Raw genomic sequence first — 24,345 nt, 5'->3', positions numbered from 1 at the left:
TGCTTTCCTGCGACAGTGCTCCGTGTAGATGTGTTCAGTGGTGGGGAGGGCTTTCCCTGTGATACCCGTGATCCACTGCTTGTTGTAGGGTTTTCTGTTCAGAGGCATTGGTTTCCCATTCCAGGTTACGATGCAGCCCATCAATATACTCTCCACCACACATCTATCGAAGTTTGTCAGATTTTTAGGTGTCATGCCAAATCTTCGTAAACTCCTAAGAAAGTAGAGGCACTGCCTTGCTTTCTTCATAATTGTGCTGATGTGCTGCGCCCGGGACAGGTCCTCTGAAATGATAACACTGAGGAATTTAAAGTTGCTGATTCTCCGATGAGGACGGGCTCGCGGACCTTGGGATTTCCCCTCCTGAAGTCAATAATCAGCTCCATGGTCTTGCTGACAATGAGTTAGAGATCGTTGCTGTGGCACCACTCAGCCACCCTATACGCTGTTTCGCCACCTTTGATTCGGCCAATGACAGTGGTGTCGTCAGCAGACTTAAATATGGAATTGGAGCTGTGCTTAGCCTCTCAGTCATAAGTGTAAAGTGAGTAGACTAGGGGGCTAAGCCTTGTGGTGAATCTAATCTGCTTTTGATCATTGACAAAGTGGTCCAGCGGTTATCACAATGCTTTATAGTGCCAGTGACCTGGGTTCAATTCCTGCCACTGTGTGTAAGGAGTTTGTAAGTTCTCGCCATGACTGTGTGGGTTTCTTCCAGCTGCTCCGGTTTCCTCCTACATTCCAAAGACGGACAGGCCAGCAGGTTAATTGGTCACATGGGTGTAACTGGGCGGCGCAGGCTCGATAATACCATGCTGTATCTCTAAATTAACGTTTTGAATATTGTCTAAGGCACTATTCAATGATTTGAGAGAGTGGACGAGGCTTCTAAGCTTGTCAGAGACTTTTACTTTGTGCTGAAGTCCTTGGAAGGTATGGTAGAGGTGACGAAGGTATTGACCAAGCTCTCACTGACGCACATAATTCCCTTCGGTGTCAAGAGAGGCTGTGAAAAGGCTTCATTTCCCATGCTGGGAAAGTGTGCTGTCAGCTGAAGTGAGATTGGACAATCCGGTTTACTATCTGTCAGCGCTGACTGGTGTGACTTGTCGCAGAGAACTGCCTGTGGGCTGAGGACAGCTGTGGAGGTCACTGGTGGGAATATTGATACCAAGAGCTTTCACAACCCTGATGGGCACGTTTCATTACGGTTGTCGGGAGCTAGAGCTTTTATAAAACATCTGTGGATTTCAGTTATTAAGCTGGGAAACTGAATAAGAGGGTTTCATGTTGACAATTACTGCTGTTTCGCTCAGGGCGTAGTGGTTAGCATAACGCTATTACAGTGCCAGTTACCCAGGTTCAGCTCCTGCCGTGGACTGTAAGGCGTTTGTATGCTCACCCCGTGTCTATGTGCATTTCATCTAGTACTCTGGTTTCCTCGCACATTCCAAACATGTACGGGTTAGTAGTTTAATTGGTCACATGGGTGTAATTGGGGTGCGTGGGTGTTTTTGGGCCAGTAGAGTTTGATACCATGCTGTTTCTCTAAATAACATAATAATTTAAAAAAAAATTGTGTACGAATGTAAAGAGCAATTGGAAAACAGTTGTCAGATGTGGTGAAGGAACTGGATTAGTGTCCTGTGATCTGTTCTGCTGATTTGTAGAGACAAGTTCAAATCCTGTCAAGCCCATTGGGAAATTTAAATTCAATTACTGCGATATAATTGAAACATCGATCTCTGTAGTGGTCACTTGATGGTTATAAAAGATTGCGTTGTGACCACTGCACTTTGTCCTCTCTGTGTTTGAATCCAGGCCCCCAATAATGCAATTGACTGTCTCTAATGGTACACCAGGTGAATAGGGACAGGTAATAAATACTGTCCCTGTCAGTGATAGAGACTGCCTCCGGTCTGCCAGCATGTTGAGATGTCGGTGGAGGGATGCTGCCAGCTGACGTATTCCAGGGTGCGGGAGAACATGCCGAGGGACGCAAGCTTGGTACAGCCACCACGAGGGCTCGGTGGGGAAGCGGACAGGGGGGGACTGGACTGAGTGAGGAACCCTCTCAGTTAGTGAAGTAGTGTACCACCCTAGGGGGCCACATGAGTGACAACGTTCCTTTGGCTTTAAAAAATGTAATAGGGTGCTACCTAACACATCGACTGTGAATATAAAACTGCAAAGGTATTGCATAAATTAATCTTTTATTACAAATAAATTTTATTTTGATATAAAAAGTAAAATATCTTGCAAACAAAATACATTCAGTGGCCAATTTACTAGTTACCTCTTGTACCTAATTAAGTAGCCACTTGAGTGTAAGTTTGTGATCTTCTGCTGCTGTAACCCATCCGCTTCAATGTCTGACGTGTTGTTCGTTCAGAGATGCTCTTCTGCACACCACTGTTGTAACATGTGGTTATTTGAGTAACTGTCACCTTCCTGTCAGCTTGAACCAGTCTGGCCATTCTCCTCTGACCCCTCTCATTAACAAGCACTTTCACCCACAGAACTGCCACTCACTGGATGTTCTTTTTTGGTTTCTCACATCATTCTCTGCAAACTGTAGAGACTGTTCATGGAAATCGCAGGAGATCAGCAGTTTCAGAGATACTCAAAGCACCCTGTTCGGCACCAACAATCATTGCATGGTCAAAGTAAAGGCTGATTTATACTTCTGCGTCAAATCGACGCTGTAGGTACGGTGTCGCCGCGAACCCTACGCAGAGCCCACGCGGATCCCTATGCCATAGCCTGACGCGCACCTCTCCCAAAATGTAGCTATGCATCGCGGCAACGCAGACCGCAACAACTGTAATTGGTCCTCTTGGTAGCATCACGTTTCCTCCTTCACTGCAATAGCTTCCCATTGGGCGACTGAAGGGCAGGGAAGGAACTCTGGCTGCAATGCTTTCCATAAAGCTTTACAGACCTCCGAAATTACGGAGGACACATTTCGCTTTTACGAAAAAAGACGCTCGCTTTAAACTTGTTTACCCCGAGAAAGACTACCATGACCATGAAGCCTTGCACGGGCAGGTGTGTGCACATGTGCGATGTGCCCGAACTACAGAGTGACGCAGACACACCAACACACAAGTGATAAATGCTCACAACATGCGAAGGCCACTTGCGTAGGTTACGGCGTCCATTTGACACAGAAGTATAAATCAGTCTTTACTTAGATCGCATTTCTTCCCCATTCTGAAGTTTGGTTTGAGCAACAACTGAACCTCTTGACCATGTCTGCATGCTTTTATGCATTGAGTTGCTGCCACGTGATTGGCTGATTTCATATTTGCATTAACGAGCAGGTGTACAGGTGTATCTAATAAGGTGGACACTGAATGTATAACATCTGAATGAAGTGTTGTTGAATTTTCTTTGGATTACATATTTAGAGGACTCTGCTGGGATTCCTGCTTATGTTCTCTTGTTTCTGTTTTCTCTTTGTCAGACAAACCGGTGATGAACTTCACTCCAGCCCCTCCAACGCAGGATGGTAAGTGAACCTCACTCAGCATGTAAAAGCTGTGTTATAGGGCTATTAAAACAAAAAAAACCACACCGTCTTAAAAGTTCCTTCCCCCGGCAGTTAATCTGATCAACCATTCTAGTTAGTACCCCCCACACCCCCCTCTATCTGTCTGCACAGCACTGCATTGTAAACACTTCAAACTACATTTTATAAAGCTGATTACACTGTAAATACAAGCTGGTATTTATGTATTGATGCACATTTTATTCCATATTTATTCCATATTTTTAACTTATAATTTTATTATTTATATAATTCTTTATCCTTCTTAATTTGTTGAATGTAGTTTTTGTTGCATGTTGCGCCAACGCAGCACAGCAGATTTGTCATACGTGTAAATGTATATAGCGAATAATAGACAATAGACAATAGGTGCAGGAGTAGGCCATTCGGCCCTTCGAGCCAGCACCGCCATTCACTGTGATCATGGCTGATCATCCACAATCAGTATCCAGTTCCTGCCTTATCCCCATAACCTTTGATTCCGCTATCTTTAAGAGCTCTATCCATCTCTTTCTTGAAAGCATCCAGAGACTTGGCCTCCACAGCCTTCTGGGGCAGAGCATTCCACATATCCACCACTCTCTGGGTGAAAAAGTTATTCCTCAACTCCGTTCTAGATGGCCTACCCCTTATTCTTTAACTGTGGCCTCTGGTTCTGGACTCACTCATCAGCGGCAACATGCTTCCTGCCTCCAGCGTGTCCAATCCCTTAATAATCTTATATGTTTCAATAAGATCCCCTCTCAGCCTTCTAAATTCCAGAGTATACAAGCCCAGTCGCTCCAATCTTTCGACATATGACAGTCCCGCCATCCCGGGTATTAACCTTGTGAACCTACGCTGCACTCCCTCAAGTTCGTCCTTTGATCATTTAGACAGCTGAGGTGAAGCAAATATTTGGATTCTGCGTTTAGACATTGTCATAGATTCAAAGAAATAGACGCATTGGCCCACCTAGTACCACTGACATGTACCTGGGTCACAGCCCTCCATACCCCTGCCAGCCACGTACCTTTCCAAACTTCTCTTAAATGTTGAAATTGAACCTACATCCATCACTTCTGCTGGCCGCTTGTTCCACATTCACACCACCCTCTGAGTGAAGAAATTTCCCCTTATGTTCCCCTTAAACATTTCACCTTTCACCCTTAACCCATGACCTCTAGTTCTAGTCTTACCCAACCTCAGTGGAAAAAGCCTGCTTGCATTTATCCTATCAATGCCCCTCAATGTTTGAGGTATTAATCTGTGCTGCTAATTATGCAAAAGTGGGACTCATTCCCAGGATACGATTGTTGAAGCATTGTTTAAGGTCTTCGAGTTGTTAAAGTCAATACTTTTAATTAGAGTTAAGTAGTCTCATTATCATACTAGCCTTAGTTATTTTACAGTGTATAAAAGAGGATCCAGTTTACCACAAACACGAGAGATTCTGCAGATGTTGGAAATTCAGAGCAACACACTCAAAATGCAGGAGGAACTCAGCAGGTCAGGCAGCATCAGGATGTCCTTCATGAGTCCTGACGAAGGTCCTTGGCCAGCTACATCAACCCTTTATTACCCTCCATAGGTGGTGCCTGACCTCTTGCACTTTGTGAGTATTATTCTGGATTTCCAGCATCTAGAACAGAGCTTCCCAACCTGGGGTCCACAGACCCCTCGGTTATGTTGCGGTCCATGGCATAAAAAAGGTTGGGTACCCCTGATCTAGGACTTCTTGTGTTTATTGAAATAGTTTACAAAGGCATGGACAATGGTTTGCCAGCAGGGATAACTACAGGAATCAGTTAAAGAACTGAATTTATTACCTGGTGTTGGGTCCATACTGGCCAAAGTCTGTTACCTGTGTTGCTGGCAACATCAAATCATCCATCTGGAAGTTTGTTGATATTCTTCAAGTAAAATCTTTGATAAAAATATTCATTCTCACACTGTCCTCCCATTGCTGTTGTATGGAGGAGATTTACATAACTGATTTCAGGGCTGCACGTGGCTGCAGAACTTGTGGCCGTTCTCCTCAGAGCAGAGAGGGCTTCTTTCTCTTCCTTTCCAGTTTACCGCTATGCTTTTCCTGAAAACGTTGGCTGCTTCTGCATGCAGTAAATGTACCTCACGATCTCCTGACTTCCCATTTGGCTTGGACAGAGTTGAGTGATGGGGTTCCTGACTTAGCTTTCACACTATGTGTTGTCATTAGCAGTTGAGTAGATGCCAGGAAGTATCTCACCTTCAAACTTCCTAAGGCCTGCATATAACTTATCCTAACCACGTATTCGTGTACATGACAATACATGTTGAAGGACAATAACCTTGAACTTGAACTTTAAGTGCTACCAGTAGTCCAGCCTCCGCCACATTACAGGGTCGAGAATCCAGAGATATGCTACTCTCTGTGAGAAGAAACTCCAAGTGCCTCAATTCTGAGTGACCATCTGAATCTTCTATCTATGTCCCCTCGTTTGAGAATGCCCAACTTGTAGAAATATCTGGATATCTACCTTGCTGTGTCTCCTCAGCGTTTCATATACGTCAATTCTTTATTCTTCGGAACTCCTAAGAATATAAATCTAATTTCTTGAACTGCTTGTGAATGTCCCTGTGATATTTTTTCTTTTGATTACCAATCCAGTTCCCTCCAATATTTTAATAAACAAATTAGATTAGATTAGATTAGATTAGAAAATTATGGAAATTTTCAAGAAATGCTCAGTGACATTTTATTAGATTCCGGAGTGAAACTTGGTGTGGTCTTCTCCTGCTGTAGCCCACCCACTTGTGCATTCAGGGATGCTCTTCTGCACATCACTGTTGTAACGTGTGGTTATTTGGGTTGCTGTCACCTTCCTGTTGGCTTAAATCAGTCTGGCCATTCTCCTCTGACCTCTCTCATTAACAAGATTATTTTGTCCACAGTATTGCCGCTCACTGAATGTTTTTTGGCTTTTGCATCTTTCTCTGTAAACTCTAGAGCAAGGTTTCCCAATTTCTTTATACCATGGATCCCTGCCATTAAAAAGGGGTCTGTGGATCCAAGGTTGGGAATCACTTCTCAAGAGTACAACCGTTTCTGAGATACTCAAACCACCCAGTCTGGCACCAACAACCATTCCACGGTCAAAGTCACTTAGATCACATTTCTTTCCCATCCTGATGTTTGGTCTAACCTCTTGACCATGTCTGCATGCTTTTATGCATTGAGTTGCTGCCACATGATTGGCTGATTAGATATTTGCATTACCGAGCAGGTGTACATGTGTACCCAATAACGTGGCCACTGCGTGTAAACCCAGTTTTTTGTCGATTCCCTGCAATTTTTCCTTTTAATAATCTTTCCAGCACACTGCAGCATTTTTATAAACAGACAGTGGAAATGTGCGAGATTTTTTAAGTTTTAGATCATAATGTTTCTCTAGAATTTGTGGAAATGGGAATCGTGAATTTAATCCAAGTCCGTTTGAGAATGATGCCAAGTGCTATTGCACATGGGAGCAAGTTTACATCACAAGCCTGAGGATAATGATCACCTCAGGATTATGATCCAAAGGCTAAGTTTCTTTGTCAGTCTTGTTTATTGAAGGCAGACGTCCTTTAACTCGTTGCAGCACAGAATCATTATGCAGAGTCCTGTTGTCTCTATTGCAAAGTTACCATTGATTTCAGCGACTGTGGGTGAGGGGAGGATCACTCAGCCAGTCTTAGAGTCAGAGCACAGAAACAGGCCCTTCAGCCCATTAGTGGGCAGTGGTGAACCCCATGTAGCCACAAGGAGAGTGTGCAAACTCCACTTGGACAGTCGCCTAGATCAGGATTGGAGCCAGGTTGATCGAGCTGTGAGGTGGCAACACTACGCAGGAATTTTCTGCTTCGTAATTTTTATATATTGGAGCGCCACGGTCACATAGCCGTTAGCACGATGCTATTACAGCTCGGAGCATCGGAGTTCAGAGTTAATTCTGGCGTCCCTGTACAAGTTGTCCTTTTGTTCCCGTGAGCACGTGGGTTTCCTCCAGTTGCTCCGGTTTCCTCCCACAGTCCAAAGACGTACCTGTTAGGAAGTCATTTGGAGATTGTAAATTGTCCCGGGATGAGGCCAGATTTAAATTAGTAGGTTCCTGGGTGGCACAGCTTGAAGGGCCTGCTCCACCCTGTATCTGTATCTCTAAATAAATTCATCCGTGGGCCAAGGTGCCTTGTCAAACTAGTCCCATTTGCCTGTGTGTGGTGCATGTCCATCTCAACTGTGCTTTTCCAAATAGTATCAAATGTCCTTTCAGTATTGCAGTTGTACCTGCCACTATCACTCTGTCCATTGGCAGCTCATTAAATAGGACTCCGGATATTCGCTCTTCTCCCCTCTTCCATTGGGCAGAAAATACAAAAGCCTGAAAGCAGACATAGTGAGGCAACTTCTCTCCTGCAATTATTCTTCTTTCCTGCTTGCTGGGCAGGAGGTACAGGAGCCCGAGGACCCAACCACCAAGTTCAGGAGCAGTTATTACCCCTCAGCTATCAGGCTCCTGAACCAGCGTGGGTACTTCAATCGCCGCAACTCTGAACTGATTTCATGACCAATTGGACTCACTTTCAAAGATCATGCAATTCATGTTCTTAATATTATTTATTTTTTTTTTATTATTATTTTCACAATTCGTCTTCATTTGCACATTGGTTGCTTGTCGGTCTTTGTTTACGTATAGTTTTTCATAAATTCTACTATATTCCTTTATTTTCCTGTAAATACCGAGAAGAAAATGACTCTCAGGGTAGTATTCTGCTGTTATGTGCCTCTTGAATGGACTTCTTGTCCTGTCATGATCTTTTGTCTTATTGTCTGCCTGCACTACACCTTCTCTGTAAGTGTGACACTCTGTTCTGTGCCTTCCATATCCTGTACCTTCTGCCTGATGGTCATAGTGAGAAGCTGTTGAGCCTGCTGGCATGTGTTTTGAAGCTTTTAATATCTTCTTCCCAGTTGGGCGGGGTGGGGGGGGGAGGGTGTGGAGGAGACCATGTCCAAGGTGCAGAAATTGAGCAGAGATGACAGTGTCAAGTAACTGGCAATGAGACCCAGCAAGGTTCTGGAATTGGGTTACAGTGACTTACTTAGTTACTTACTTTCCGTTACGCTGCTGGCGTTTAGGGCGTCTCTGGCAGTGTACAAGGCTTCCTCCATCATGTCAGTAGCTTCCACTTGGGTTTCACTACTGTTAGTCCCTGGTGGAGAGTCAGACTCAGATATAGAAGGATTCTTCCTTGCTGTTTCCATAACAATTTTTTTTTATCATATAGGGTTGTTAGCCCTGAGCCGAACCCCCAAACCTGAAGGACCAGTGGACCACTCTTGGTCTGGCCTCTGCCCTTTGACCTGTTTGGCATGGGTGACCCTACCAAGAGCCAAAGCATAAAGACCTGACTCCAGCCAAACCATAGCAAGGTTGTGGTCATCTTGGAGTTGGGTTACAGTAAAGTTCTGGGAGGCTATGGGTTAATGTCATGGAATGTAAAAATATCAGCAAAATGTCACACAGCTGCTTAGTAAGATCAGAACTGATAACGATCAATTATCAACTGATCACCATCAATCACAACTGATGTAATTATTGGTCTCATTACCCTATTTCTGCCTTTATTGCATAAGGACACTAAACAAGATGGTATTTGAGGAAAGATACTAGTATGAATAGAAGATTTGTTCATTGGCAAGAGGCAAAGAATGGGAATAAAGGGACCACTTTCTGATTGACTAGTGGTGTTCCACATAGGTTGGTGTTGGGACCACTTCTTTTTATGCTGCATGTCAATGATTTGGGTGATGGAATTGATGCTGTTGTGGACAAGTTTTCAGATAATACAAAGATAGGGTAAGGGGCAAGTAGTGTTAAGGAAGCAGGGAGTCTACAGAAGGACTTGGACAGATTGGGAGAATGGGCAAAGAAGTGGCAGATGAAATATAGTGCAGAGAACTGTATGGCTATTTACTTTTGTAGAAGGAATAAAGACGTGGGGTATTTTCTAAATGGGGAGCAAATTCAGAATTCAGAGGTGTAATGGACTTGGGAGTCTTTTTACCGGAGTCCCTAAAGGTTAAGTTACAGGTTGAGTTGGTGGTAAGGAAGGCAAATGCAATGATAGCATTCATTTCCAGAGGACTAGAATACAAAAGCAAGGATGTAATGCTGAGGATTTATAATTTATAAGGCATTGGTCAGACCACATTTGCAGTACTGTTAGCAGTGTTGGGCCGTTATCTAAGAAAGGATGTGTTGTCATTGGAGAGGGTCTAGAAGAGATTCATGAGAATGATCGGCAAAATATTGTGGGCCGAAGGGCCTGTAGTGTGCGGTATTCTTTTAGGTTCTAGAATGTGTGTGAAAGCTGTTAAAAGCATGCCTGCCCGTGATGATATTTACATCTGTGATTAATTTAGATACATGTATTGTAATAGTTTCCTCTGCTGTGCTCTTAAAAACCTCACAGCTGTATTTTGGATCATTTATTTATTTCCTGACACCCCCTCTGAAGCTGGAAGGGAATGAAGGCACGTGTGTTCAAAGCACTGGGATGCTCTGCTGCGTTGCCCTCTGACACCTTCATTGCCTTGGTACAGAGGGTTCCATAAGAATATGAGGGGCACCACCCTCCACACTGCAGCAGTCACACACCTGTCTTTCCCACCGGAAGAGTATAACCTTGCCATAGTACATGGCTCTTCCCTTGTTAGAAATGATCTCTTCTGTGCCAAACTGTTTTACTCAGCTAACAGTATCGAGTAAATGCAAGGAGAATAAGGGGAACCTGAGGGGATCCTCTTCACTCAGAGGGGGGGTGAGAGCATGGAACATGCTGCCAGTGATAGTGGTGGATGTGGGTTTGATTTGAACACAAATGGATTGGCATGGACTAGATGGTCCGAGGCCTGTTTCTGTACTGTACTGTCTATGTACATGTATGGGAGGGGTATGGAGGACTATGGTCCAGGTGTGGGTCGATGGGACTAGGCAGAATCAGATGGACCGAAGGGCTGTTTCTGTGCTGTAATGTTGAATGACTTCCCAAGTTGTTACATAGGAGAGCTATCGAAGAGACATTCCCATCAGTACACTCTTAAGTTCCCAAAAATGGCTGAAGACATAAATACTTGCAACAACTTAGACTATAAGACATAGGAGCAGAACTAGGCCATTCAGCCCATCAAGTCCACACCACCATTTCATCATGGCTGATCCCAGATCCCACTCAACACCATACGCCTGCCCTCTCAACACATCCCTTGATGCCCCGACCAATCAGAAATCTATCAATTTTCGCTTTAAATATGCCCACAAAGTTGGCCTACACTGCAGTCTGTGGCAGAGCATTCCACAGATTCACCAACCTCTAGCTAAAAAAAATTCCTCCTTACTTCTGTTTGAAAACATCACCCCTAGTTCTGGATACCCCCACCAGAGGAAACATCCTCTCCACGTCCACCTTATCTAGAGCTTTCAATATTGGAAGGTTTCAGTGAGATCCCCACACATTCTCTTTTAATTCCAGTGAGTACAGGCTCAAAGCTGCCAAATGCTCCTCGTATGTTAACCCCTTCATTCCTGGAATCATCCTCATGAACCTCCTCTGGACTCGCTCCAATGACAACACATCCTTTCTGAGATATGGGGCCCAAAACTGTTGACAATACTGACCAGCATAATTCAGCATTGTCTCCTTGTTTTTGGATTCTATTCCCATTGAAATATATGCCAACATTGCATTTGCCTTCTTTACCACAGACTCAACCTGTGAATTAACCTTCTGGAAGTCTTGCACAAGGATTCCTAAGACCCTGAAAATTCTCCCCATTTAGATAATAGTCTGCACTATTGTTCCTTTAACCAAAATACATTATCATATATTTCCCAACACTGTATTCCATCTGCTATTTTTTTGCCCATTCTTCTAATTTGTCTCAGTCCTGCTGCAATCGCATTACTTCCTCAGCACTACCTACCCCTCCACCTATCTTTGTATCATCTGCAAACTTTGCCACAAAGCCGTCAATTCTATTATACAAATAATTGACAAACAGTGTGAAAAGTAGCGGTCCCAATACTGATCCCTGAGGAACACCACTAGTCACTGACAGCCAACCAGAAAAGCCCCCTTTTATTCCCACTCACTGCCTCCTGCGGGTCAGCCATTCCTCTATCCATGCCAGCGTCTTTCCTGTAACACCATAGGATTTTATCTTGTTAAACAGCCTCCTGTGAGGCACCTTATCAAATGCCTTCTGAAAATCCAAGTAAATGACATCCACCTTCAGTCCTGTATTCTTTGCCCTTATGAATTTTGCCTCTGTGGTACAACTTAATTCTTTGTTCAGTCTGCTTTTGTACCCAACCATTGGCTCGTCCTTCCCTGCATTCATATTATATATTACGTCACCTACTTGTAAACCTGTTGGCTCATCCTCAGCTCTATCATACTGGTTCTCATCCCCTTGCCATATTAGTTTAAACCACTCTCAACAGCACTAGCAAACCTGCCCACAAGAATATTGGTCCCCCTTGGATTCAAGTGCAACCTGTCCCTGTTGAACAGGTCCCACCTGCCCCAGTAGAGGTCCCAATGATCCAGAAATCTGAATCTGTATCCCCTGCTCCAACTCTTCAGCCACACATTTATCTGCCCCCTCATTCAATCCCTATCCTCACTGTCATGTGACACACTGAGGAAGGAAGAGGCAAGTATTAGAGTAACACACACAATATGCTGCAGGAACTTAGCAGGTCAGGCAGCATCCTTGGAGAGGAATAAACAAGTCAGCGTTTCAGGTCAAGACGCTTCATCAGGACTGGAAAGGAAGAGGGCGAGACAAGAATAAGAAGGTGGGGGAGGGGAAGGAGTATAAGCTGGTAAGTGATATGTGAGACCAGGTGAGGGGGAAGGTGGGTGGGGAGAGAGGACAATATGAAAAGCTGGGAGGGAATACGTGGAAAATGCGGAGTGCTATCTACTCCCAGGTTCTTAGTTCACGCCCTCCCCCACCCACCCATCTTCCCCCTCACCTGGTCTCTCCATCACCCGCCAGCTTGTTCTCCTCCTCCCTCCCCCCATCTTCTTATTGCTGCTTCTTGCTCTGTCCTCTCCAGTCCTGAGGAAGTGTCTCAGCCCAAAATGTAAATTGTTTTCCCTCTTCAAAATAAAACCAGATTTCACACTGCAAAAAATAACAAATTTCATGACATATTTGAGTGATGATAAACCTGATTCTGATGTGGGTCTCTATTGTGGACTGAGAGTGGGAAAGAGACAGGGAGAGAGGAATCATGGTTGGGAAAAGGGAAGGGAGCAGGAAGCACCAGAAAGACATTCTGTAATGATCAATAAACCGGTTGTTTGGAATCAAATGACCTTGCCTGGTGTCTCAGGGCTGGGTGCGTCTGCACAAGCGTCACCCCTCCGTCTTGGGACTCCTTCCCTGCTATCTGTCCTACACCCCTCCCGCGGCACTCCAGCCTCGCATTCCCAAATTCCTTTGCTATTGCCTGATTTACAAACTCGTTCTCTGCTGCACATTGACAAATACTGTACTGTGCAAATATGTTAGGCAACTGTGCAAATATGTTAGGCATCCTGGCTATATATGTGCACAGTACTGTACATTGCCCAGCCCCTGTTATCCTGCTACCAGCACATGTGCTGGGCACATTCCTCCCCATCATATCTTTGACACCCTTACATGCCTTGAAAGGAAGTTCAAAATTCTAATCAAATTTATTATCAAAATACAGATATGTCACCATATGCAACCCTGAAATTAAATTTTTTGCAAGTGTGCTCAATAAATCTACAACAGAATAATAACCACAATAGAATTACTGAAAGACTTCATCAACTTGGGTGTTCAACCAGTGATCAAAAGACAACAATCTGTACAAATACAAAAAGAAAATAATAATAATAATAAATAATTAAGCATTAAATATCGAGAGCATGAGATAAAGAGTCCTTGGAAGTGCGTCCAATGGTTGGGAGAATGTCTGAATGGTGGGGCAAGTGAAGTTATCCCCTTTGGTTCAGGAGCCTGATGTTTAAGGGGTAATAACTGTTCCTGAACATGGTGGTGTGGGTCCTGAGGCTCCTGTACCTTCTTTCTGATGACAGCAGTGAGAAGAGAGCATGGCCTGGATGGCTGGACTCCCTTATGATGGATGCTGCTTTCCTGTGACAGCGCTCCGTGTAGATGTGCTCAGTGGTGGGAAGGGCTTTACCCATGGTGAGGCCTCTCCTGGAGTATTGTGAACAGTTTTGGGCCCCTCATCTTAGAAAGGATGTGTTGGCATTGGAGAGGCTCCAGAGGAGGTTCACAACGATGATTCCAGGAGTAAAAGGGTTATCATATGAGGAAGGTTTGATGGCTCTGGGTCTGTACTTGCTGGAATTCAGAAGGATGAGGGGGGAATCTCATTGAAACCTTTCGCATGTTGAAAGGCCTAGACAGAGTATATGTGGAAAGGATGTTTCCCATGGTGGGAGAGTCTAGGACAAGAGGGCACAGCCTCAGGATAGAGGAGCGCCTTTCAAAACAGAGATGCAGAGAAATTTCTTTAGCCAAAGGGTAGTGAATTTGTGGAATTTGTTACCACAGGCAGCTGTGGAGGCCAGGTCGTTGGGTGTATTTAGGTTCTTGATTGGATGTGGCATCAAAGGTTACGGGAGAAGGCTGTGAAATGGGGTTTGAGGAGGAGATTAAAAAAAGGATCAGCCATGACTGAATGTTGGAGCAGACTGGATGGGCCAGACAGCCTAATTCTGCTCCTACGTCTTATGGTCTGATGGAGGACTGGGCTGTATCCACTACTCTTTGTGGGATTTTCCATTTAAGGGCGATGGTTATTCCATATCAGGCTGCATTGTAGCCAGTCAATATACTCTCCACTACACCTCTATAGTAGTTTGTCAAAGTTTTAGATCTTGTGCTGAATCGTTGCAAACTCCTAAGGAAGTGGAGGTGCTGCCATGCTTTCTTCGTAATGGCATTTACCTGCTGGGCCCAGGACAGGTCCTCAGAAATGATAACACCGAGGAATTTAAAGCTGCTGACCCTGTCCACCTCTGATCCTCCAATGACGACTGGCTCATGGGCCTCTGGTTTCCTCCTCCTGAAGTCAATAATCAACTCCATGGTCTTCCTGACATTGAATCAGAGGTTGTAGTTGTGGCACCACTCAGCCAGATCTCGAATCTACCTTCTATATGCTGATCGTCACCACCTTTGATATGGCCTATGACAGTGGTGTCATCAGTAAACTTGAATATGGCATTGGAGCTGTACTTGGCCACACAGAATATATGTACGTTAAATATTAAAGATTAACTTTTTATTTGTCATATATACATCGAAGCATACAGTGAAATGCGTCATTGGTATCAACGACCAACACAGTCTGAGGATGTGGTAGGGACAGCCCACCAGTGTTGCCATGCTTCTGGCACCAACGTACCAGTGTGTGTTCGGACTTAAGGCAAGTAGTGTCTGCCATTGTTGTGTTCACGGGTAGAGGGTCCAAACCCCTTACAGAAAGTGACAGAAATTGAACCCCAAACGCAGGTGCTGTAAGCTTGTGAGCTGCTGTTTTTGTGTTGTGTGTGTGTGTGTGTGTCTGTGTGTCTGTATGTGTGTGTCTGTCTGTGTGTATGTCTGTGTGTGTGTCTGTCTGTCTGTGTGTATGTCTGTGTGTGCGTGTCTGTATGTATGTCTGTGTGTGTCTGTATGTCTGTGTGTGTGTGTCTGTCTGTATGTATGTGTGTGTCTGTCTGTGTGTGCATGTCTGTATGTATGTCTGTGTGTGTCTGTCTGTGTGTGCGTGTCTGTATGTATGTCTGTGTGTGTGTGTCTGTCTGTGTGTATGTCTGTGTGTGCGTGTCTGTCTGTATGTGTGTCTGTCTGTATATGTGTATGCCTGTGTGTGCATGTCTGTCTGTATGTATGTCTGTCTGTGCGTGTCTGTGTGTCTGTCTGTCTGTGTGTATGTCTGTCTGTGCGTGTCTGTGTGTCTGTCTGTGTGTATGTGTGTGTCTGTATGTATGTCTGTGTATGTGTGTCTGTCTGTATATGTGTATGTCTGTGTGTGTGTCTGTCTGTATGTATGTCTGTGTGTGCGTGTCTGTCTGTGTGTCTGTCTGTGTGTGTGTCTGTGTGTGCGTGTGCGTGTCTGTATGTATGTCTGTGTGTGCGTGTCTGTGTGTGTGTCTGTCTGTGTGTGCGTGTCTGTATGTATGTCTGTGTATGTGTGTCTGTCTGTATATGTGTATGTCTGTGTGCGTGTCTGTCTGTATGTATGTCTGTGTGTATCTGTCTGTCTGTGTGTGCGTGTCTGTGCTTCAGCCTTACGGCAAGTAGTCACGGCAAGGTTGTGCTCATTCAGCAGCAGTGCAGCTGATGAAAAAGCCGATGTGAGGGAGTCACATCCAATCTCACACACCTTTCCTGCTCAAGCTTCCAACTCCTGTTTTGAACAATACATAGTGACTTTAAACACTGTCCGGCTGTTCCACTGAAACATCATCAGCCAGACTCACAGGTTGCTGTGCCTCTCTGACCACTTATTACCGATGTCAGCTTGAGACTGTTTTCTGTAACTTGACATAAATATGGTCCCTCTATTTCCCCTTCACTCTGCACCCTGTGATGATTAAGGGATTTAAATAAATTAGCCTGCCGTTATAGATATAACAGCTGTGCATAACTTGATCATCGTTTCTGCCTGTATCTTTACAACATCACATTTAATAATTAATACTGCTTTCATTAATTGGATGTCAGGAAGCTCTGCAGGGAGATTTTTTATTAAATTGGCTGCCTCTATAGAGTTTGAGTCTAGATCAGGGGTTCCCAACCGTTTTAAGCCAAGGGATCCATGGACCACAGATTGGGAACCCTTGGTCTAGATGAAGGGTCTCCGCCCAAAATGTTGGCTGTTTATTCCTCCCCGTAGATGCTGCCTGACCCTCTAAGGCATGGATCATTTTTATTAAGGGAACGTCTCCTGAATTCATTCCTACTTTCCTTATTCCCTTCGTGAATATCAGCTGGATTCCTAGATTGGAAATTGAATACCTTGCACTTACGTTAGGCTTCCCTTCGAACCTATGCACTACTTTAAGTGTTTTGTTTAAATTCTTGCATTTTCTTTTCAAGTTTCCTTATTTACCCTCAATTGCCACTTTATTATCTTCTTCCTGTACCTAATAAAGAGGCCATTGAGTATGTCCATGGTCTTCTGCAGCTGGAGCTCATCCACTTAAAAGTTTGATGCATTGTGTGTTCAGAGATGCTCTTCTGCACACCACTGTTGTAACATGTGGTTATTTGAGTTACTGTCACGTTCCTGTCGGCATGAACCAGTTTGGTCTTTCTCCCCTGACCTCTCTCATTAACAAGGCACTTTCACCAAAAGAACTGGATGTTTTTTTTTCACTTTTTGCATCATTCTCCATAAACTCTAGGAATTGTTGTGTGTGAAAATCCCAGGAGATCAGCAATTATTCAAACCACCCCATCCAGCACCAACAATCAGTCCATTGTTAAAGTCAAGTAGATTGCATCTTTCCCCTTTTTTGTTGCTTGGTCTGACCATGTCTGCATGTTTTTATGTATTGAGTTGTTGCCACATGATTGGCTGGTTAGATATTTGCATTAACAAGCAGATGTACCTCATAAAATGGCCACTGAAGTATGTTCACTCATTTCATCAGTTGTGAAGACAGACAGATGTAATCATCAGCTGAAGGCCATTCTGCCCTTGACGGCTCTCTTATCATTGAATTAAACAGTGAATCAGTGTCTGGGTCACTTGATTCCCTCAGTAGCCATGATTCTAAACACCTGTAGTTAGAGCTGGTACATTTCTACTTGGGACAGGGAGCTGTCATCCTCTTTGTAACTAAGCAATTCATGGTGACTCTTAATTTATGGGATATGGACCTCGTGCGTTCCTTAATTTGTATTAGCATTGGAATTGGCTTATTATTGTCATGTGTACCAAGATATGGTGAAGTGCTTGTCTTGCATTCCATAAGCCCATAAGACATAGGAGTCTGCTCAGCCATTCCATCATGGCTGATTTAGACTATAAGACCATAAGACATAGGAGCAGAATTAAGCCACTCGGGTTATCAAGTCTGCTTGGCAACTTAATCTTGGCTGATTTATTATTCCTCAACCCCATTCTTTCCTGCCTTCTCCCCATAACTTTTGATGCCCTTTCTAATCAAGAAACTCCACTTTAAATGTAGACCATAAGACATAGGAGCAGAATTTGGCCAGTTGACCCATTGAATCTGCTCCACCATTTCATCATAGCTGATTCAACATACCCAATGACTTGGCCTCTACAGCAGTCTGTGGCAGTGAATTCCACAGGTTCAACACCCTCTGGCTGAAGAAATTCCTCCTCATCTCAGTTCTAAAGGGATGTCCTTTCATTCTGAGGCTAAGTCCTCGGGTCGCAGACTTTCCCGCTAGAGAAAACATTAACTCATTTTCCACTGTATGTAGGGATTTCCATATTCATAGGTTTCAATGAGATCTCCCCTCGCTCATCTAAACTCCTGTGAGTACAGGTCCAGAGCCATCAGACACACCTCACACATTAACCCTTTCATTGGGATCATTCTCGTAAACCTCCTCTGGAGCCTTTCAAATGCCAGCACATCATTTTTTTCAGATATGGGGCCCAAAACTGCTTGCAATGTAGAGGTTTTGGAGTAATTGCCTCTTCCTATTTTTTAATATTCTGTACTGTTGAAGAACGAGAACCAGCAAATCAGCAATTTCAGATCCTGCCTCTAACAGGCCTTCACTGGCCTTGCAGTACACACATTTGTTGACATTTGTTACCCTGGACAGCAAGGAGAATAATGGGGAGGTTGCTGCCCATCGGAGGTGCAATTTGTGGGGATTGTGTTTTGAGTGGCTCAGTCTACAGATTTTCAATTCGTGTATCCCATTGCAGTACATGGAATCTTGCAGTATGAACTATGGCTACAGGTTTCAACTACACTGACGATATTTCACAGATATATCAGATATATTTCTTTGGCTGTCTAATAGGTTAGGACATCAGAGATTATGATGGCGCTATAAAAATGCAAATTTGATCCTCTCCGTATTTTAGGTTCTAAAAATGGATTATAAATAGGTTATTGCTTGTGAGGAACAAACACTTGATGGAAATTATTATATTTCTGGAATGAGTCTTGTGTTTTATGTCTGTACAGAATGTTCCATGTAGTACTGTGGTAAGCATAAAACCTATTCTGCAAAACCTTTATTGCCAATGTCCAAACTTAAATCACTAAACTATATGCAATGAATGATTTAAACTAAGGAAATTGCACTGAATCCTTTCCACTGATGCTTGTTAACCCATGTTAAAGAACAGAGAGCAGTACTGCACAGGAATAGACAGTGTAACTGGTTGTATCATGGCCTGGTATGGAAACGCCAGTAATCTAGAACAGACAAAGCCCTCCCCGCCATTGAGCGTGTTTACAGGGATTGCCACCACAAGAAAGTGGTATCCATCATCAGGGACCCCCACCTTCCAGGCCACGCTCTCTTCTCACTGCTACCATTGGGCAGGAGGTACAGGAATCTTGTGATCCCACACCACCAGATTCAGGAACAGTTATTACTGTACCCTTCACCATCGGGCTCCTGAACCAGTGGGGATAACTTCATTCACTTCAACACTGAACTAGTTCCACAACCTATACATTCACTTTCAAGGACTCTACGACTCACGTTTTCAGTATTATTTATTTTTTTTTATCCACATAATTTGTCTTTATTTGTACATTGGTTGTTTGTCAGTCTTTCTTTATATATAGTTTTTTTTTCATCAATTCTATTGTAATTCTTTATTTTCGAGGAAATACCTGCACAGAAATGAAGTTCCGGGTTGTAAACGGTGTCACATACATACATACTTTGATAATAAATGTACTTTGACTTGGATCCTGGTCGCCATTGACCTTTCCAATTAAATCTGCTGTAAGAGTGGAAGAAACGGAGACTGCAGCAACTCCTCCCGGTAAAGGCAGGGTAATTTTCCCAGAACGATGTGCAGTGAGTTAAAGATAGTTTTATATAGATTAGTCAAGTGCACAAAACAAATGCAGTCATAGCAGTGTAATCAGCAAGACTGATTCAAAATCTATGACTCTCTTAATGCAAGAACTTGGTTCCCGCTGCCAAGGTTATTATGAGTTGGGTTGCTATGTAGCCGTGGTGTCTTCCGGGTTCTGCATTATGGTGAGCCGCACCTCCTTGTTGGTCCTGCCGGTAACACCTCAAGATTGTTTAATATCATTTCCAGTACACAAGTGTGAAGAAGAATGGAATAATTGCAACTCCGGATCTGATACAGCACAAAAAAACCACAATGAGATAAAGAACACAGTAATAATAAAAAACATAATAAATAGAAACACATAAGATAGCTCATGTACATAGATTGATTGTATGTCCATACAGTGACGCTAGGCACAGGAGTGTCTGTACTTAAGGTGACTCTGGCAGGGAATGATAAAGTAGTGGTGGTTGGGGGTGTGGAGGGGTGGGTTGGTGGGTGGAGGTGTTGATCAGCCTTACTGCATAGGGAATCTAACTGATATTGAGTCTGGTGGTCCTGGTGTGGATGTTATGTAGCTTCCTCCTTGATGGGAGTGGGACAAACAGTCCATGATCAGGGTGGGTGGGATCCTTCATGATGCTACTGGCCCTTTTCCAGCATCATTCTGTATATATACCCTTATTTTACAGGGTTACAGCTGAACCATTTCTTTTCTGCCTGAGCCATAATGTTGTATCCCTATACACCTGTGAAGAACAGTAACTGTTTTATATACTTTGAGTGGCGTAGTGTGTTAAATATTTACAAGCCAGACTGCGCAGTAAATATCACTAACAAGGTGGACAGAAATGAGAACTCGAGGAAATGGTCTGTAAAGTGAGTAAACGCAAATAGTCTTTGCATTTCAATTTTTGTAGTCAGCTGTGCCGAAAGGTAAATCGAAAGGTTTTGATTCATGCAGAATGACATACCGTTTTCCTTGGGGAATTGAAAGGCACTCACAGTGAAGGAGAAACATTTTGAGTAATGATAATGTATGTCAGTCAAGGCTCAGTGGGTAGCACCTCTTGCCTCTTTCTCAGAAGGTACTGATTTCAAACGCTGCTCCACAAATTGAGCATACAGATTTAAGGCAATGCATCTCTGCTGGAGGTGCTGTTTTATGGAGCAGTCATTAATTGAGGTCTGTCTGCTCTTTCTTTGACCAGAGAGGGATTATCTCAAGGAAGTGTGGGCAGCACGGGGGTGTGATGCTCTTTCAGCACAGGGCATTCCGGTGTCTGGGAGGATGTTGAGGCTTTGGAGAGGGTGCAGAAGAGATTTACCAGGATGCTGCCTGGATTAGAGAGCATGTGCTACAACGAGAGGTTGGACAAACTTGGGTTGTTTTCTGTGTAGTGACGGAGGCTGAGTGGAGATCTGATAGAGGCTTATAATATTTCGAGAGGCACAGATGTAAACAGACAGTGTCTTTTTCCCAGGGTTGAAATGTCTAATACCAGAGGGCATGTATTTAAGATGATGGGTAATTTTGAAGGAGATGTGAGGGGCAAGTTTTTTTACACGGAGAGTGGTGGGTGCCTGGAATCACCTGCCTGGGGTGGTGGTAGAGGCAGATACTGTGTTACTATGTGTGCACATCATAAAGGACTTAAGTTCCCAGTGTGCAATGCAGGTGGTTTGCCCGGAACTGGAGGTGACGTTGTTGAACTGGGAGCACACTAAAGTGTAGAGCTAGAAGCCATGGCTGTCCTCTATGTTAACATTTAAACCCACACAAAGTTTGTCTTTTATCAAGAACAACCATAACAGATGCATTAGGAATTTTAAAGGGATATTTAGAAGGTCACATAAATGTGAGGAAAATGGAAGGATATGTACACTGTGTAGGCAGAAGGATTAATTTAGTTAGTTATTTAATTCTTAATTGGTTTGGCACAACTTTGTGGGCTGAAGGGCCTGTTTCTGTGCTGCACTCTTCTATGTTCTATATTCTATGAGATCGCTCTTGTATCCTCAGTAAATCAGACAGTTGGGTGTTGGTTTGCATGGGTTTTGTGGGATCTTGCTGTGCATACAGTGACAGTATTATTTTCTATATTAACACAGGGAACACTAAAACAAGTGTGAAAAAAAATTGGAATTTTTTTTGTCATGTGAACTGACATACAGTGAAATGTCTCTGCTGTGCGTGCCAGCCAGGCAAATTAGGCCAAATGTAATTACATTAAGGTGGGAAAAAAAAGTGCTTTCCTGGCAAATATGATGAATTAACTCTTCTTGGGCTTCCAGCCAGGAACAGGTATCATTTCTAACCGGTGTTTTGATGACAAATTCCACCATTTTCAACAGGGATGATGCCTGGGTATGTCTAGTCTGGTTGTATTTATTCTCCTATTGGCCGTCTCTCCGGAAGTAGTAGGGGACAGAGGGTCCAGTGAGGTGGAGGAACTGAGGGAAATACATGTTAGTAGGGAAGCGGTGTTAGGTAAATTGAAGGGATTAAAGGCAGATAAATCCCCAGGGCCAGATGGTCTGCATCCCAGAGTGCTTAAGGAAGTAGCCCAAGAAATAGTGGATGCATTAGTGATAATTTTTCAAAACTCGTTAGATTCTGGACTAGTTCTTGAGGATTGGAGGGTGGCTAATGTAACCCCACTTTTTAAAAAAGGAGGGAGAGAGAAACCAGGGAATTATAGACCAGTTAGCCAACATCGGTGGTGGGGAAAATGCTAGAGTCAGTTATCAAAGATGTGATAACAGCACATTTGGAAAGCGGTGAAATCATCGGACAAAGTCAGCATGGATTTGTGAAAAGAAAATCATGTATGATGAATCTCATAGAATTTTTTGAGGATGTAACTAGTAGAGTGGATAGGGGAGAACTAGTGGATGTGGTATATTTGGATTTTCAAAAGGCATTTGACAAGGTCCCACACAGGAGATTAGTGTGCAAACTTAAAGTACATGGTATTGGGGGTAAGGTATTGATGTGGATAGAGAATTGGTTGGCAGACAGGAAGCAAAGAGTGGGAATAAACGGGACCTTTTCAGAATGGCAGGCAGTGACTAGTGGGGTACCGCAAGGCTCAGTGCTGGGACCCCAGTTGTTTACAATATATATTAATGACTTGGATGAGGGAATTAAATGCAGCATCTGCAAGTTTGCGGATGACACGAAGCTGGGCGGCAGTGTTAGCTGTGAGGAGGATGCTAAGAGGATGCAGGGTGACTTGGATAGGTTGGGTAAGTGGGCAAATTCATGGCAGATACAATTTAATGTGGATAAATGTGAAGTTATCCACTTTGGTGGCAAAAACAGGAAAACAGATTATTATCTGAATGGTGGCCGATTAGGAAAAGGGGAGGTGCAACGAGACCTGGGTGTCATTATACACCAGTCATTGAAAGTGGGCATGCAGGTACAGCAGGCGGTGAAAAAGGCAAATGGTATGCTGGCATTTATAGCAAGAGGATTCGAGTACAGGAGCAGGGAGGTACTACTGCAGTTGTACAAGGCCTTGGTGAGACCACACCTGGAGTATTGTGTGCAGGTTTGGTCCGCTAATCTGAGGAAAGACATCCTTGCCATAGAGGGAGTACAAAGAAGGTTCACCAGATTGATTCCTGGGATGGCAGGACTTTCATATGATGAAAGACTGGATGAACTAGGCTTATACTCGTTGGAATTTAGAAGATTGAGGGGGGATCTGATTGAAACGTATAAAATCCTAAAGGGATTGGACAGGCTAGATGCAGGAAGATTGTTCCCGATGTTGGGGGGGTCCAGAACGAGGGGTCACAGTTTGAGGATAAAGGGGAAGCCTTTTAGGACCGAGATTAGGAAAAACTTCTTCACACAGAGAGTGGTGAATCTGTGGAATTCTCTGCCACAGGAAACAGTTGAGGCCAGTTCATTGGCTATATTTAAGAGGGAGTTAGATATGGCCTTTGTAGCTAAAGGGATCAGGGGGTATGGAGGGAAGGCTGGTCCAGGGTTCTGAGTTGGATGATCAGCCATGATCATACTGAATGGCAGTGCAGGCTCGAAGGGCTGAATGGCCTACTCCTGCACCTATTTTCTATGTTTCTCTCTTGATTGGTTAGACCAAGGTGGGACAGCAGAAACCTGATTGGGTGAGGACTAACCAATCAGGGGAGTATATACATCAAGATCATAAAGGGAAAACAGAATGCAAAATAGTGTGTTATAGTTACAGATGAAGTGCAGTGTGGGTCAACAAATAAGGTGCAAGAACCACAGTGGGGTAGATTAGGAGGAGGGGGAGGATGAGGGGAGGGAACATCGACTCAGACCATGAGGGGCCTGCGTCGGGCATTTTCATGTCTTACAAGGGCACCACTCCTCACACAGACACTCGAGCAATGTGTGGTTAAGTGCCTTGCTCAAGGACACAAACACGCTGCCACGGCTGGATTGGGAGATCAAGAGTTAATCCTTTAGTTCAGTATATGAGAGGTCCATTCATGAAAATAGCAGGATAGAACCTGTCCTTCAGCCCACAGTCTTGCGCTGAATAAACTAATAATTAAATGCCCAACTAAAGTAATCCCTCGGCCTACTCAAATGCCCATATCTTTCCACTTTCCTCACACTTTACAGGATGGGGTTGCTAGCCTTGTGGCCAACCTTCTTTCTTTCGCAGCTGTCCATGG

General features: G+C 43.9%; 1 protein-coding gene across 6 annotated transcripts in view; it reads left to right on the top strand.

Moving 5' to 3' along the window:
- The window catches only part of agrn (agrin), a 534,989-nt gene that overhangs the window by 258,931 nt on the left and 251,713 nt on the right, over positions 1–24,345 (top strand). For all 6 annotated transcript variants that reach the window (XM_063033167.1, XM_063033166.1, XM_063033165.1 and 3 more), the window contains one exon: positions 3,467–3,511. In XM_063033167.1, the coding sequence (XP_062889237.1) occupies positions 3,467–3,511 (45 nt within the window). The remainder of the gene's footprint in view (positions 1–3,466; positions 3,512–24,345) is intronic.

This window comes from Mobula hypostoma, chromosome 25 (genome assembly GCF_963921235.1).
Source record: "Mobula hypostoma chromosome 25, sMobHyp1.1, whole genome shotgun sequence".
NCBI lineage: Eukaryota > Metazoa > Chordata > Chondrichthyes > Myliobatiformes > Myliobatidae > Mobula > Mobula hypostoma.
The sequence above is the reverse complement of the archived record's forward strand: the minus strand, read 5'-3'. Positions and strand labels throughout refer to the sequence as shown.